Raw genomic sequence first — 16,778 nt, forward strand, 5'->3', positions numbered from 1 at the left:
TAATCAAAAGCGAGCAACGGCTAAGTGGCCTTAGCGTTGCCCATAAAAATGATAGCACACTGGGCCCAATTAGAAAGGACTTCAGGAGAAATGGGAGACCCCGAGACCTTCGCCTCTTCTGCCATTTCCAGTATTTTTGTTATGGGACCGATGGCATCGAGCAGTTTATCTTGACAGGATAGCTAGGACTTGTCAATGCCCTTCCCGGGATCCTTCATGTATTTAGCCATAAAAGTGGCCATCTTGGGATCCAGCTTCGGCGTGAAAGCAATTTCATTCTCCAACGAGGGTCTGGGGGACTCGCGCGAAAACACCTTCTCAAGGAGCTTCCAGAGCCTGTTAGCCACAAACCTGGCCACCTTATCGCCGGGGACCCATGCTGCTGAATGAGGGTGCATGATTTTGTCGGGGTTGAGCATGTCAGAATCCACCGGAACTGTAGAGGTGGAGGTTGAAGGGGTCCCTGAAGAAGCCAAGGCTGTGAAGACCCTGCCTAGTCGTCGCTATCCCCCTGCGCACCATCATCATCTGTCGCAGGGGATGGGGGCTCTAGGGGTGCCTGCGGGTTGTGCGCCGGTGGAGGCGGAGGAGCAGAAAGCGCCACTGGGGTCACAAACGCGGATTTAAGGTGTGCAAAAGCGTCCACGTCCACCCCTTTGGGACGGTGCTTCTTAGTAGGTGGAGGATTCTCCCCAAGCTGCTGGTTAGAATCCGTAGAGGGATCCACATGTGCTGCAGCCAATTTCACACACTCCTGGACTATTTTCTCAGAGAGGCGTTGCTCCATTGGGCCAACTACCTCATTGACAACCCGGTAGATTGAGGTGTCCACTGCCGCCAAAAAAATCATCAACCCAGGGCAAATAACCCTGGAACTCCTCCTCGTAATACTCTGTGTGACCTTCCATAGCCAATGGGAAAACATGCCTGTGCGGAAAGTCAGAATAAGAATTCCTCATGTAGGGAATTAAGAAATAGGTGCTGAGCACCGAGATTCAACGGGGGGAGAAAACCCAACAAAATAAAGGCGGGCTGATAGGCTGTGCAAATTTTGGGTAACCAACTGCACTGACCCCCAAACGCATACACAGCCCTCAAGAAACTGACCGGGCCTCCTGCCTCATTGCGCATGTACCACAAATTGTGGGAGGAGTGGAAGAGGCGTGTTCGCGTACTGACAATGGAAGTGGAAGTGTGTCTTGTGCAAATACAACGCTCAACAAAAACAGGTTAAACCCGAATACGGACCCCCCCCCGGGGAGTTGGAACAATAGAAATGCGGGAATACTACCTGTTGACACAGGCGTCACGGAGAGGCAGGCAGGGACAAGGCTCTCAACTCTTCACTCTCGCCGTCAGCGACTCCTCTGTGAGGAGCGGCGCCACGAGAGCAAAGAGAGGGCCGAGTCTGGGAATACTACCCGTTGACACAGGCGTCACGGTGAGGCAGGTAGGGACAAGGCTCTCAACTCTTTACTCTCGCCGCGCGCTCCTCTGTGAGGAGTGGTACAAAAGGGGGTGGTAATGGACGGCGCATCTGAACCAATCAAACACTCACACCCAGTCAAAAGATCTGGGTTTAATCCATCACCGTTCTTTAGCCCACTCTGCCACCCCAGTTCAGACATGGCTATATGCAAATCAGTCTGACCCTGTGCCTTATGGGAACAGTCCAGCCCGAACTGCCAAGCCATGCCTTCCCTGGACCGGAAACAAGCTTCCGAGGACCGGTTTCTGGCATTCTAGCCGTCTTCAGCCCGGCTTGCTTGAATCTAGTGGCAAAGTGAGCAAGGGACTCACGTCTGAGCATACCCTGCCACACTTATGGCAGCCAAAAGCGGTACAAAAGGGGGTGGTAATGGACGGAGCATCTGAACCAATCAAACACTCACACCCAGTCAAAAGATCTGGGTTTAATCCATCACCGTTCTTTAGCCCACTCTGCATCCCCAGTTCAGACATGGCTATATGCAAATCAGTCTGACCCTGTGCCTCATGGGAACAGTCCAGCCCGAACTGCCAAGCCATGCCTTCCCTGGACCGGAAACAAGCTTCCGAGGACCAGTTTCTGGCATTCCACCCGTCTTCAGCCCGGCTTGCTTGAATCCAATGGCAAAGTGAGCAAGGGACTCACGTCCGAGCATACCCTGCCACACTTATGGCGGCCAAAAGCGGTACAAAAGGGGGTGGTAATGGACGGAGCATCTGAACCAATCAAACACTCACACCCAGTCAAAAGATCTGGGTTTAATCCATCACCGTTCTTTAGCCCACTCTGCCACCCCAGTTCAGACATGGCTATATGCAAATCAGTCTGACCCTGTGCCTCATGGGAACAGTCCAGCCCGAACTGCCAAGCCATGCCTTCCCTGGACCGGAAACAAGCTTCTGAGGACCGGTTTCTGGCATTCCAGCCTTCTTCAGCCCGGCTTGCTTGAATCCAGTGGCAAAGTGAGCAAGGGACTCACGTCTGAGCATACCCTGCCACACTTATGGCGGCCAAAAGCGGTACAAAAGGGGGTGGTAATGGACAGAGCATCTGAACCAATCAAACACTCACACCCAGTCAAAAGATCTGGGTTTAATCCATCACCGTTCTTTAGCCCACTCTGCCACCCCAGTTCAGACATGGCTATATGCAAATCAGTCTGACCCTGTGCCTCATGGGAACAGTCCAGCCCGAACTGCCAAGCCATGCCTTCCCTGGACCGGAAACAAGCTTCAGAGGACCGGTTTCTGGCATTCCAGCCGTCTTCAGCCCGGCTTGCTTGAATCCAGTGGCAAAGTGAGCAAGGGACTCACGTCCGAGCATACCCTGCCACACTTATGGCGGCCAAAAGCGGTACAAAAGGGGGTGTGAGGAGCGGCGCCGCGAGAGCAACGAGAGGGCCGAGTCCCTCTAGCGGGCTTCAAAGGCACCGCACCAGCAGGGGTCCAGCCGCGTATGGAGCGGACAGAAAACGCTCCTGTGGCAGAGAGGGAATCTGCAAAGAAAGAAATAAAACAGAGCAATATGTAGCAAAACCAAGCACAAGTACAGCAAAACACCCAGATAACACCAATTTACCACAAACAGTATACATTCAGAGAAAGAACAGAAGGGGTGCTTAACTGGCTGCGAAGCAGCGAAGAAAGAAGAGGAGGAGAGACAAACAGGGGACTATGTACAGTGAATGCTGTAAATGGTGGAAGGACTATGGACTTGCATTTCTCCCTGGTTGTAGGGAGTTGTAGTTGTTTTGTTTATTTGATAATGTGTTGTTTACCTACTGGCTGCTTGATTTTTGGATTGTAATAAAAGAGAAGAGAGATAGCATAATCTGAAGCCTCCGGTTCTGACATAGAATCTATGGCACAATATGGAAAACCCAGGGGTGGATCCTGGCCTACTAGATCTAATAAACTCCTTAAGAGGCATGAGACGGGAAACATCCTTTACGACGCAACTTTTACCACTCAGTACCTTTACAATGCAAGTTTTTCAACGCAAGTCATTACAATGACTTGCGCTGGGGGGCGCTCTAGGATAGGTAATAGTTTAATTTACTATCCAACACCTTCCCTACTATCTACGGGGACTGGAGTTAGAATAGTAAATTACACTATTTACTATCCAGCACTCCCCAACGCAAGTCGTTGTAACGACTTGCGTTGAAAAACCTGCGTTGTAAAGGAATGCGTGGTAAAAGCATGCGTTGTAACAATGTACATCCCATGAGACAGGGGGTGCATTACCAGGGTTAGTAAGCATCTGAAAGAATCGTGCAGGGGCATGCTAAGAACGGGGAATTGTCACATACACATTTTGCTGGAAATGATGGACTCTTTTTTTGGCTTACATGGTTTCCTAAGATTTGAAAGTCAACTACGCTAAAACACATGTTATGTCATATGGGAGACATGTTATGTCATATGGGAGATCTAAGATGAAAACAAGGTTTTTTTACGATGAAAGGGTACATGCCTGGAGATGGTAAATACCTTTAATTATCTGGGCATTATCTAAAGTTCACCCCTTAGCTGGATTGCCCTTATTAACGTAAAAGCCCAGAATTTGGGAAGAAATTTAGAAGCAATCTTTAGGTTTGCTAGAAAATTGAAAAATAAGCCCATTAGAGAAATGCTTAATCTGTACAGAAGTAAAATAGTGTCAACTGCCCTGTATGGCACAGAGGGTGGGGGGTATTGGGAAAGTAGAGCGATTAGAAAACACTTTTACTCGTAGATGGTTGGCTGTTCCAAAAATGACAGCAACCATTATAGGACGCAAGCAACCAGGTTTTCCATACATTGAGGATCAAATTTAACTAGCCCAGCTATAACTTTGGTTCAAGTGTTGGGAGAATCCAGTAGCACGTTTAGTAAGAGCATGCTTGGCTGATTGGCTAGCATTAGGTGGCGTAAACAAAATACGTTGAGTCGTATACACAAGGAATATTTGTAATAAACTGGACTCATAGGATGTTTTTACAAACCCACAAGAATTCAATCTAAATTATAAGGAAACTGTTAAAAATAGATACCTGGAGAGGTACATAGAGACTAGAATGGAAGAGGCGTTGGAGTTACAAACAGTCATGAGTAATGCCTCAATTTCAACCACGTGGTGTTCAGAGCAATATTTGAGGCAAATAGAAAACCTATCCCACTGCCACTTTTTAACTTTGTCTAGGCTTATCATTGTACATTTCAAGGGGGCTTTCCCAATACCAAAAACATGGTGTTGCAACTTATCCACATGTAGATGTAACAATGTTACAAAACAAAGTATGAGGCATTTAATTATATTTTGCCCCTTATTCTAAACTCCACATACATCCTTCTTGATCCCTGTCTGGCGTAGCCTAAAAAATTTGAAAATGCCACCAGGACTCCAGATGCTACAAAGACTCCCTGTTGTGGATATATGTAATGCTGTTTTAAAATGTTTTAACGAGGCTTTCACAATTAGAAAAGGATATGAGAGAAATTATTTAAGAATAGTATTTAACATTTCTAGGATTTGCACTTGTCACTTTATGAAATAAACATTGATTTTATTCTGGCCAGTTTTTTAAAACTAATTTTAAAATGTAATGTTAAATGATCATTGTAACTGTAAGGATGATTGCATGTTTCTAAAGTATTCTGGATTGAAATGGGAAAACCTATTTATTCATACTGTTTAAACTCTAAACGGATTAGGCCCTCCCCTTCCTACATAACCTCCTTTTCTGTCACCCTTCACACATTCTCCCCTCTTTCTGCAAAATATTGCTCAAACTTGTAATACAGAAATACAGCCAATTGGCACTTCTAGCTAATGATTTAATGTTTATACTTGTCACATGGAATCATTTTATTTGTCTTGGTCACTACTAGTAAAAAAGCAGTATCTTTAACTTGAAAGGAATGGTATCTTGATTGACTAACTGCTGTTTTTCATTCATAGTAACTGTGAAAATACCTCACACTCTTTATACAATTATACATTTCTAGACGCTTTCACTTCTTCTATGATAGTAATAGTTAGTTGTCTTGTTACAGTTTTGAACATAAACCCTTAGTGAACTTAGAGACAAAACAATTATTATGTAAAAACCCCATGTGTGGCTCCGATTATTATAGAGCAAAATTATAGTCTATTAACACAATTGGTTTTTCTACAACTGGTATTCTGAACTCACCGATTTGAAAGTAGTTTCATGCATAATAATGAAGAAAATGTCGTTTGGTGAAATAAAACATTTACCTAAGATCACACAAAGTAAGAGGAGATGCCATAATTTTTCCAGGTTTACTGGTTTCACTTCGTACAGAGCAGCCGGTAAATGGGTCAGTCCTTATGTTAAGAGATTATTTTTACCTCATTTTACTGTTTTCATGTAGCAAGAACTCAACCCCAATGTGTTGGAGGTCTTTACATGAGCACCAAATACATTGCACAAGGTCACATTAGAAGCATGGGAGATTAAGAGATTGTTCTAGAATCACAGCATGTTGAGCTGATGCCTACATTAGAACTTGGCTCCACAGTTCTAAAGTAGGCAGCTTTGGCCATAACGTCACATCCATGGTAGAGGATGGTGGCAGGCAAAAGCTACATGAAAGCTCGGCTCGTTATGGGCTCGAGAATGAAACAGAACCTCTAGCCGAGCCAGAGCTAAGCTTCAGGCTCGAGAATGGCTCGAGCTTTGTGTGGCTCACCTCTTTGAATGTACACAGTGCTGCTGTAGTTCATAACTGAATAGCAAAAAGCGAGTTCTATGTTTCGGCATGTTGTAAATGTAAAGCTGGCCTTAAAGCTATTTTACATTACACAGTCTTAAAATATTTATTTTCAACAAATTGCTGGCTGAAAATTGCTCTGTCCATTTCCACAGCACATTTCATATGCATATTTCAGCTCAAAGGGAAGCCTAGTTATCAATTTGGACGAAACATAGCATTATGGTGTGACAACGTATTCTGAAAATAATTTCCCCCAATCATAAGTAAAAAGGAAATTGCAGGCCACCTTGGACTAAAATGGGCATTTTAAAAAAATGAAAACCTTCAATTGGGCGTGACTTGTTGCTGCAGCTAGATGGCTGCAGTTTAAGGTGCTCCACAGCCGTTGCAGAAAAGAGTTGACCAAACTCAACAAACTCACTCCAGCGCACACCCACTTGGCAAGGCAACAAATGAAAGCCTCTTCTCCTCACATGGGTTAATCCTTTCACCCACTTGCTTGTTATTTTTGGCTCAAACGAAGTGAACATGCTGCCTGGAATATTGCACCCGCCATTTTGGAAATGCCTGTCTCGTCTTGCCTCATTGCTACCATCCTCATTTTTTCCAGATATGAATTTATCTCATACGTTTTATGTTTTTTGAAAGTAGACATATAATATATATCCAACATAAAGCATACATATTTCCTTTTAGTTACTTAATATTTTTATCTCTACACTGCTTTGAATATGTATATTAAAATACTGTCTGCTTTCTCTCTGGTAACACTGTTGTTGATACATCTTTCTTCACATATCTTATGGGAAGAACTAAAGGACTGAAGTCTTTTATGTCCAATTCTTGCAGTGCCTCACATCATTTCTGCATTTGCACTGCCAACTCTTTTACTATGCTGGGGGAAATATGGAGGACAGTAGGCAAGAGTTGACGTAAACCCTACTAAAGTCATCTCAATGTAACTTTTACTTGAAGAAATTCGAGCTCTTAAGCCCTATATGGAGGACACTAACAATAAACTGCAAATTTGAAATGATAATTAGTCCTTCTTGGATAGCAGGATGGCATATTGGGAGCAAAGAGTAAGTGACATCGAAGACACCATGCAGTCTCTTGCTAATCTCTGAGACGAAGTAGCTCAACTAAAAGGGCACGCAGAAGATTTAGAAAATCGAAGCAGGCTAAATAATTTTTGCATTTGGGGTTTGGCAGATGGAGTGGAAGGTAATGATTCTGTATAACTGTTTCCATCATTTCTCCCTAAGATTTTTGATCTCCCAATCTCTTTAATATTAAATATACAGTGAGCACATTGATTGGGCTATTATACTCATACCCTTTTGTAATTCCCAAAATTATGAGGAGCCATCTTCTACTTCCTGGAATATGCTGATCATCTTCAAGTTATTAAAGTGGCTAAGGCCAAAGGGAGAATATCTTGGTCTGGTTCCCACTTTATTTATTTTAAAGGTTTTATATAGCGCGGGCTAGACCCGGGGTATCACAGCGCTTTACATGTCAGACAACAAAGTTACAGGAGCTTGTTCGAAAGCAAAGTACAAACATTAAATAATTTCAAGCGTTCCATTGAGGTCTCATAAACCAGAGATATAGCAAAAGCAGATCTATTTACATACATAGTGGTAAAGGAGGGGGAGATTCAGGGCTGAGCTGCGGGATGGGTAGAAATTAGAAGAAGGATAAGCGGAGGAAGCGGGGTTGGGGGGAGGGGGGATGGTCACCCGGGAGGGGTTTCAGGAGGAACGAGGAAAAGGGAGGTGGGCGTAGGAGTACGGGGGGGAGAGTATGAGGTGAGGGAGAGAAGAGGGGAGGGGAGAGGTGAGAGGTGAGTGGAGGAAGTGAAGTAGATGAGGATAAGGATGGCGAAGGTCAGAGGTCTGATTAAAGACCCCAGTATTTGCCGAGGAGGTGCAGTTTAAGGTCTTTTTTGAAGGCAATGTAGGAGGGGTTGCAATGCAATTCCATTAGAAGGGCATTCCAGTTAGTTGGAGAGTTTCCAGAAAGGAGCAAGATTGAGTGGTTTTCTTTTGAGTAAGGGGGGATGAGGAAGAAAGTGCACAAATTCTTTGTACAAGATTTTGCTAAAGCCACACCAGACAGGAGGAAAGCATTCTTGGATATGAGACCAGCTCTTTGCGCTTTGAATTCAAGATTCATCCTTTTTCATCCTTGCTTGTTTGAATTAACATAAAATAACAAAACTATGAATTATGAAGATCCTGCATTACTGCAATGTTTTATTGACAAATGCAGAGGAGAAGAGATTGATACTTCAACATTTCTTCAACCTGAATCTAGTTATGCCTTGAGATTATTTTTGAGATAATCCGAATAATATTCCTGTTAAATGTTAATATTCATATGTCATTTTCATCGGTCTATCTCTCCTCTCATAAACTGTCTTTTATTCTATTTAGCCATCTATTTTTTATCATTCCATTTCAGGTACTGTTTGACCTCCATCCCCAAGACTGCATCATTATTGTTTTTCGTGGTCTGACTCACCCCTTGTCGGCTGCATTGAGGTTTCCTGTCATGCGATCTCCCTTAGAGGTGTCAGCTCCTTCAATTGTTTGTGTGTTTCATAGGTATGCTCATTTTATTATTTTGTCTTTTATGTATTCTGTCCCTATTCTTTTACTATCACTTTCTTCTTTTTCTGTTCTCTCTTCTCTCTTGCATATTTTACAAATCTCATACTTTTTTCTTCTTTACATATTTGTCTTCTCACTTATCTTTCAATATGGAGAATATGTATATATGTACTGGTTTAAAAGTTATATTCTTGCTAATTTGTATTCAATGGGTATGTCTATTGCTACTTTAGTTAATCATATAAGTATTGATCATATAGATGAAATTAACTGTATAGACACCGGTAGGTTTAACTTAAATTGTTATTTACATATAATTACATGGAATTTTAAGGGGTGCCTATACATTAAGCTAAGTGAAATGCAGATATCACTTTATTGAAAGAAATGCATGTGGTTGACAAAGAGGGTCAAAGCTTATTCTGAAATGGGTAGGAAATGCGTTTTTATTGCCAGGGAACGATAAGGGAAATGGAGTTGTTGTATTATGTAAAAAAACTTTAGATGTTAAATTATTATCACAAGAAATAGGCACAGAAGGTAGATGGTCCTTTTACTTCTCATCATTAACAATATACAGTCAACAATTTTCAATTTTTATGCTCCCACCCTCTAGATAAGTCCTCTGACCTAGCATCACAAATAAATTGATGTCTATTACAGGTGACTATCTCATTTTTAGAGGAGATTGTAATCTTGTTCTAGATTCTTTTTTGATCCGGTCCTTTACAACACATATTACACACAGATATTGGAGCTATATTGATTTCTTGCCATGCCCCAGCCCGTCTTGATTTACAATTGCTACTTAATATTCCCAGAATTAATGTTGGTGTTTTAACACAGCCCTTTTATTGGACACTACTTTTACCCAACGTTTTCAGATTTTATTCATGAATATTTTCTTTTAAACGAGCAACAGAATTATCCTACCAAACCATTTGGTATGTTTTTAAGGCTGCCTCATGTGACTTTATCTTATGATATATATCTGATAAAAAGAAAATGAATGCTAAAAACACCTTAAATATTATAAATCATAATAAATCTCTAGAGCACACTTATTTTACCTCTAAATACAAATCATGTTTAGATGATATAGTTAAAGCTAAATTTGGATTTAACAACATTTCTGCTGGTAATGCTGCTTCTTATCTACTCAAGTCCAGTGCTAAATATTATGGAGGACAGAACGAGTTACAATTGATACAATAATACATACTAATGAATCCCCAGTAACCAAAGATAAAGACATTTTAATAGAATTTTCTGATTAGTAAAGAAACTTGTATATCCCACAAACAAATCCTTCTCTTGTTGATATCATTCAACACTTACCCTCAATTTAAAAAGAATTTGGTTTGCTGATATATCACTCCAAGATATTTATAAAGTCATTAACTCTTTAAAGAAATTGAGTTTTAAATTTATTTTTCAAGAATATTAGTCCAGAAGCTATATAAACGTTTTTCATCTTTCACTACTACTAATTCAGCCTCTGCAACCTATCAAGATTCTTTCTTTGCCTTATTCCTATAGATCTCAAATGCAAAAATTATAGGCCCATATCTCTTCTTAACTCTGAATATAAAATATTTTATGAAATCATCATGCTCCATTTAGATCCTATCCTTCCAAATTCAATAGGCAAAGAACAATCAGGGTATGTTAAAGGTTGTCATCTTTCAGATAATACTAGAACTTTTTTCAGTATTTAAGTAAATCCAATGCATACTTAAAATACTTAGCTGCTATATCCTTGGGAAACATCCTTTACAACGCAACTTTTACCACGCAGTGCTTTTACATCGCAACTTTTACAATGCAAACCATTACAACGCATTGCGCTGGGGGGCGCTCTAGGATAGGGAATAGAGTTAATTTACTATCCAACACCTTCCCAACTATCCATGGGGACTGGAGTTGGAATAGTAAATTAAACTATTCACTATCCAACACCCCTCAACACTATGCGTTGTAAAGGCATGCGTTGTAAAAGTTGCGATGTAAAAGCATGCGTGGTAAAAGCATGCGTTGTAATGTCATACATCCATACTTTAGATGCTGAAAAGGCTTTTGATCAAGTTCATTGGAATTTGTTTATTTTCTACACTCTCGGTTTGGATTTGGTCAAAAATATATCAATTTAATTTCTATCCTATATTCTTCTCGGACTTCAGTTTTTGTTAATGGTCTCACTTCCACTTCCTTTATTCTTCACAGAATGAAGTGAAGTGTCTAAACAAGGTTGCCATTTATCTCCTCTTTTTTTTAAAATTGGTACTGAACCTTTCCTCTCTCGTATTCAACAGAAGATTAATAAACAAGGATTTAAACATAGAGATTTACATATCAAATGTTCGGTATATTCAGATTATATTCATTTATATATGTCCTCTCCTGATTCCTCTTCAAAACATTTCCTAGATACAATCTCCCTTTTTGCAAAACTTTCCAGCTATAAACTTAATGCTAACAAGTGTGAAATTATTCTACTTAATAAATGGTGTTTTAAGCATAAGTTAATATCTTTACATTTTCTTCGGAACCCTACCAAAATAAAATATTTAGGTTGCTGACTCACTATTTCCGTGAAAAAAAAATGTTTTCTACAATTTCAATACTCTCTTTTCCACCCTTAAAGATCTCACAAAACAATTGAATTCTCAGTTTTTGTCATGGTGGAGTAGATTCTATTCTATGCAATTTATGTCAGTCCCCATAATACTATTCTACCTTTTGCATAATTCCTAATAATATTTCACCATGTATATATAAAAAATTAATTTAATCTTAATTACTTTTTTATAGAACAACAAAAAATCTCGAATGTCTCTGGGAGCCCTAGGCCTTTAGTGTACTTAAAAAAGAAGGAGAAGTACATTTTTCTAAGTTTCAATCTTATCACACTGATTCTAAAACACTCGGTCTATTAATGTCACAAAGTTAACTTTCAGCAAAATCCTCTGAGGGCAGACTTGAAATGATATTTTCTCTATCCCTTGACTTTTTCAGAATTATTGTATTTTTCTCATTGTCCCTTTAATATGTCAATGACTATCTTAAAAAAATGCTTCAACATTGCATCCTATCTTCATCTCTAATGTTTCCACTCTAGACCAATTTCTTCAATCTTCCATTTGATATAACAAACTTATTAAAATTAATAACAGATTTATATTTTGGGAATCCTGTTGTGAGAAAGGTTTGTTATCGACTAGTAAATTAATACAAAATCATTCAGTGATTTCTTTCTCCCAATTCAAAGAAATGTTTAATTTTACTAATTCATATCAATTTAAAAATCTAATTTTAAGCACAACTCTCTATCAATCATATCTTTCTCTCTCCTCCAAAACTTCCCTAATTCCTATAACTTCTTCTTTACAACAATTATTGTCAGCCTTTCCCTCTGCCTCCAAAATATATACCTATTTCACCACATTGCCTCAACCCAGACCAAAAACGTTCCTGAAGTTACTGTGGGAAATTGATTTGGAAACCTTTTTCCCTATTTCTTTATGGATTAGGATTTGGAGGAAGATTTGCAAAACTTCATATGCTGATAACGCTACCCAAACATTATTTTTCATTTATAATAGAATAATGTATACTCTGGATACTATCTCTAAAATTAATCCTAATATATCATCTGCATGTTGAAAATGTCATCTATCTAACTCAACATTTAAACAAGTTATTTAAGTGCCCTCACCCCTACCAATTTTGGCTGCAAGTCTGGTCACAAATTACCCACATTTTTCATACACATGTCTCTTTTTCTTTCATAAATGTATTTTTAGGAAGCCTTTCATAAACATGGAAATAGTGGGTTCTTAATGTACAGATCGTTGATCTGTTATTTCCTGTAGCATTCCAGCAAATAACAATGATTTGGAAAAATGCTCTCAATATTTCTTTTTAAGCATGGTGGTATAGTATTTGTTATAATCATTGACTAGCAGGAATTTTGTAACTCCACTCTCTCTGGCTATTAGATATGATTTTCTTTGGCCGCCAGTGACTGTTTTACGAAGCGGTATAAGAAGATATATAAGATTGGATTTAGCGATGTTTACATTCGCTATAATGCCAAGGGAAAGGATAGTGACCTCCTTGCTTTACAGGATCTAGTGGCAAAGGTAACTACACAATCAAATATATGATTAAATTCAGTCCCTCTTATTGCTACTTAGTTCAATGACAGATTCCAATATATGTATAACTTTACTATACTGTTGTCAGGAGGGGAGAATACACCCCCTCATCAGTAAGGTAAAATGGTAAAAGAAACCTCCAGCTTCAAGCTTTGGCAAGATATGGAAAAAACACCCTCCGTGGCGAAATGGGATTAAGAACCTTACACATTTGGACAATGAAGGAAGCAAACATAAACAACTCACACCCTTAGGCAAGTTAAGGTGTTAAGTAATATAACTCCTAGCCATTGATAAGGCGGGAACTTAAAACAGCAAAATTATCCTTCTCCATGAGAAAGGTAGTAAATACATATATTCCCTGTCTTTGTTCAAGGTGGGATGGTGAAAAATGCCAATGCCCGGTGAGGGTTGGAGAGGTTAAAGTAACATCCACCTGAGGGAAACAGAATAAATACTCCATGCACTTGGGCAAGGAGGGAAAATATGCAAAAATCCACCACTGGGCATTTGAGGGGTTGACACATATGTCCACTACTTTTGGCAAAGGAGTTGTGCATACATAAACCATCTCTACCCTTACTTAAGTGGGGTGTAGAAAAACATCATACTCACTACTCTTGGATAATTTGGAGGGCCATAACCCAGCACACTTGCTCTTGGACTAAGCAAGAGCATTGAACTTTATATCACTCTTCTCATCCCTAAATACGTATAGGGGTTCAGATCTCAGTGGAATAACAGATGAAAGAGTAGTCACACATGCATTTTTATGCCTTTGGCGTTAAGGTCGCATGATATTTTCAAACATTTGCCACCTGGGAGATTATCACATTAGGGAACTGACTAGACTATCACAATATAATTAAAGAGCCATGAATGTCACCCTTTTTCAAGATGTTTAACCTTAGTTTGACTACAGTGGTGACTACTCCAATCCCTGCTGCAGCTAAACAACTCAGACGGCCAGAGTGAGTCCAATTGCGATGTGCTGACACACAGCTGTTTTTTAATGTCCGTCACCACGAAGCAAACACTGGAGATGAGGGATAGTAATAATAAATAATGCTCCCACCCCATCATGGGAGATAATTCTTATGCGAAGGGGCATTATCCTATTTTGGGATTTTCTTTTGGAAAATGAAAAAAGAAATTGGTTTGGTGCAAGGCTCCATCATGTTGACCAAACTGTTAAAAGCATTGACAGGAACAGCAATGACTGTGATTCCTGGGAATGCATTATAAATGACCCCCAGCTTGTCAGTCATTTATAAATCTGGCAGGCAGTCCCTTCACCAGGGCGACAGAGTAGTTTACTCAATTGCCCTTGCAGAGCAACAGGCTGTCTGCCAGAATATAAATTGAGTCCTTAGCCAGAACCCATTTGAGCTTGAGTAACATTGGATCAATAGAAACCTTTTGGTATACCCCAAGCACGGACATTGGGTGTACAGAAAAGGGTTGGGATAAGTAAAACCTAGTGCAAAGTAGTGTGCACCGGCAAATGGCAAAATGACATGAATGTCATGAAGAACAAGTATTGCAGCACTGACTTCATTGCTGATATTGTAGAAGAATAAATACAAATGCACTTGAAAAATGTATAAAAAATCACTTCTGTCTAGATCAGAGTGCTGTACAGTAGTTACACTAAGCTATACAAAATGCAAAATGGCGAAAAATATTATGAACACGTTTACATTTGCCAAAAAGATACAGCAGAAAGAACAGATTGACATAACAGACACCAAGGCTGTTGTTGCCCGTGCCGAGATAATTCTATTGGGGCTGGGATCACTTGAAACCTCAGGTAAAAATGAGTCCTTACAGAGGTTGCTGAATGAGTTACATGGATGAAAGTTGGAAGCAGAAATAGATAAGAAATGTGAAACTAAAAGAAATAAAAACAGATATTTGAAGAATTACGTTTCACAATTTATTAAGGATATATAAGTTGAGTATACCTTGCCTGCAGGTAATACATTGCAGTAGGTGTATCTGAAGGTAAGATAACACGATGGAGAAGCAGACATGAGGAGAGATTGGTAGATTGGTAGTTGGTGTTTTAGGCTTTTGTTTAGTTCTCCTTTTTGGTGTGTTGGGTCAAAATTATATACAACTTTCATTGCGCCCAAAAATTAGAAGGGTTCCAGACTACAGACAATCTTGAGCATATATTAAACCAGCTAAGAGCATGACTTCATTCAGGAAAGCCCCTTACTAAAGGTGGCCCATAGTGTTCTATTGATGATTATGTGATTAGATGTGACACCCACTTCCTCCCACACACATTGACCCATCTTTCAATTTTCTAGGCCTCAGAATAAAGAAAATCAAGTCTGAGTCACTACAAATTTTGACAATGCTTCTTCCACGCGTACCTATACTGGTGCAACTGTGCCTAACTGTGTTGGCATCTGCATCCTACAACCAGCGACATGCATGTAGGCTCTTCACACCAAACATGGAGGTGTATTCCAGGGAGGGGGATGTCGTCTTTGGTATCCTAGCTGCTGTCCACCAGGAGGTTGTTTACCCATCCCACAAATCATTATTTGCCAAGGCTCCTGCACCTAGGCGCTGTGAGAGGTAGATAAGTGCTCCTCACAAGAATCCTTCTCCTGCATGCCTTTGCTGAGTTTATTGTTTGTGTCAATGAAAATTGAGTGGTATATAAACGGCTTATCAAACATTTCACTTATCTGTTTAGTACAGCTCTGTGAGTACATCCTTGTTGTACAGTGGATGTCTTTCTTATTTGATAATAAAATAAGATGAACAAGTAGATTCTAATTCCTGTTACTTGCACTTACAAAACTTTAATAAATATGTATTGATTTTACAGTCATTTTATAGTGAATCTATGGTTGTTTTATGTTAATGGAATGTAATGTATTTATTGGCATATATTTCTAATAAGTGTGATTTGAATTGAACTCCTGTCACGCGTTCTTCCTAATAACTTCAGTATATCATTTTTTTAAAATATTTCCCTACGGGTTCGTATTGTATTTCATATATGAAGGTTCATGTTGACCAACTGCAAGTGAATTGTGCTGGATCTAGTCGCAGCATTTTGGTTTAGGACTTTTGAAAGTATGTTAAAAAGTGTGATGTTTTACTAGCTGAGAACTAGCAACTAAAACCAATTAACACCATTCAGTGTTTACTAAGGTAAATAAATAAGTGCAGGGTGGCAAACAGTTTCTTGGGTGACCTCCACAGATGTCTAGACTGTCTAGCCTTGATTCAACCGTGTGCCTCTTTCGTCTATCACCCAAACTTCCTGTCACTTTCTCTGAATATTGCAGGTAATTTTTCTTACATGTTTTCCCCTTTGTTTCTGTTTTCTTATCTCTGTATTCTTCATTCTTTACCCTTCCGTGCTTTCATCTACTGCTCTAGATGAAAGACTGGTCATTAAAAAATAAAGGCTTATTTTCAAAAATTTGTTCTAATGCTCACTGTCTGCAACCATGAACACGTCACTGAGCAGAGGGTGACCTTGCACACTAGCAACCTAAAAACCCTTACAAAAAGGATGCGCTCTATAACCAATTGACAAGGAATGGAGTTCCAGTGAGGAAACCGCATGTCAGAAATAAACTAATAAATATTTGCCATGGTGCAACATCATGTTAGACTGAGACGCACCACTTAGCACTTTTGAATGTTAAATCAAGTACCCACCTAGAGTCCAAACAAAACTCTACCTTCAACTTACATATGGCTCTAAACAATGTCTGTCCCTCATCTTTTTCATAATGATTCTCTCCCAGGCAACCACTTCTACATT

At 39.8% G+C, this 16,778-nt stretch overlaps 1 protein-coding gene across 1 annotated transcript in view; it reads left to right on the forward strand.

The window, feature by feature from the left end:
* Window positions 1-14,653: 14,653 nt before the first annotated feature.
* LOC147684522 (extracellular calcium-sensing receptor-like) overlaps window positions 14,654-16,778 on the forward strand; it is a 52,123-nt gene continuing 49,998 nt past the window's right edge. The window contains exons 1-2 of the mRNA XM_086939683.1: window positions 14,654-14,792; window positions 15,298-15,571. Of these exons, the coding sequence (XP_086795809.1) occupies window positions 14,654-14,792; window positions 15,298-15,571 (413 nt within the window). The remainder of the gene's footprint in view (window positions 14,793-15,297; window positions 15,572-16,778) is intronic.

The sequence above is a fragment of the Lissotriton vulgaris genome, chromosome 10, assembly GCF_964263255.1.
Source record: "Lissotriton vulgaris chromosome 10, aLisVul1.2, whole genome shotgun sequence".
Classification (NCBI taxonomy): Eukaryota; Metazoa; Chordata; class Amphibia; order Caudata; family Salamandridae; genus Lissotriton; species Lissotriton vulgaris.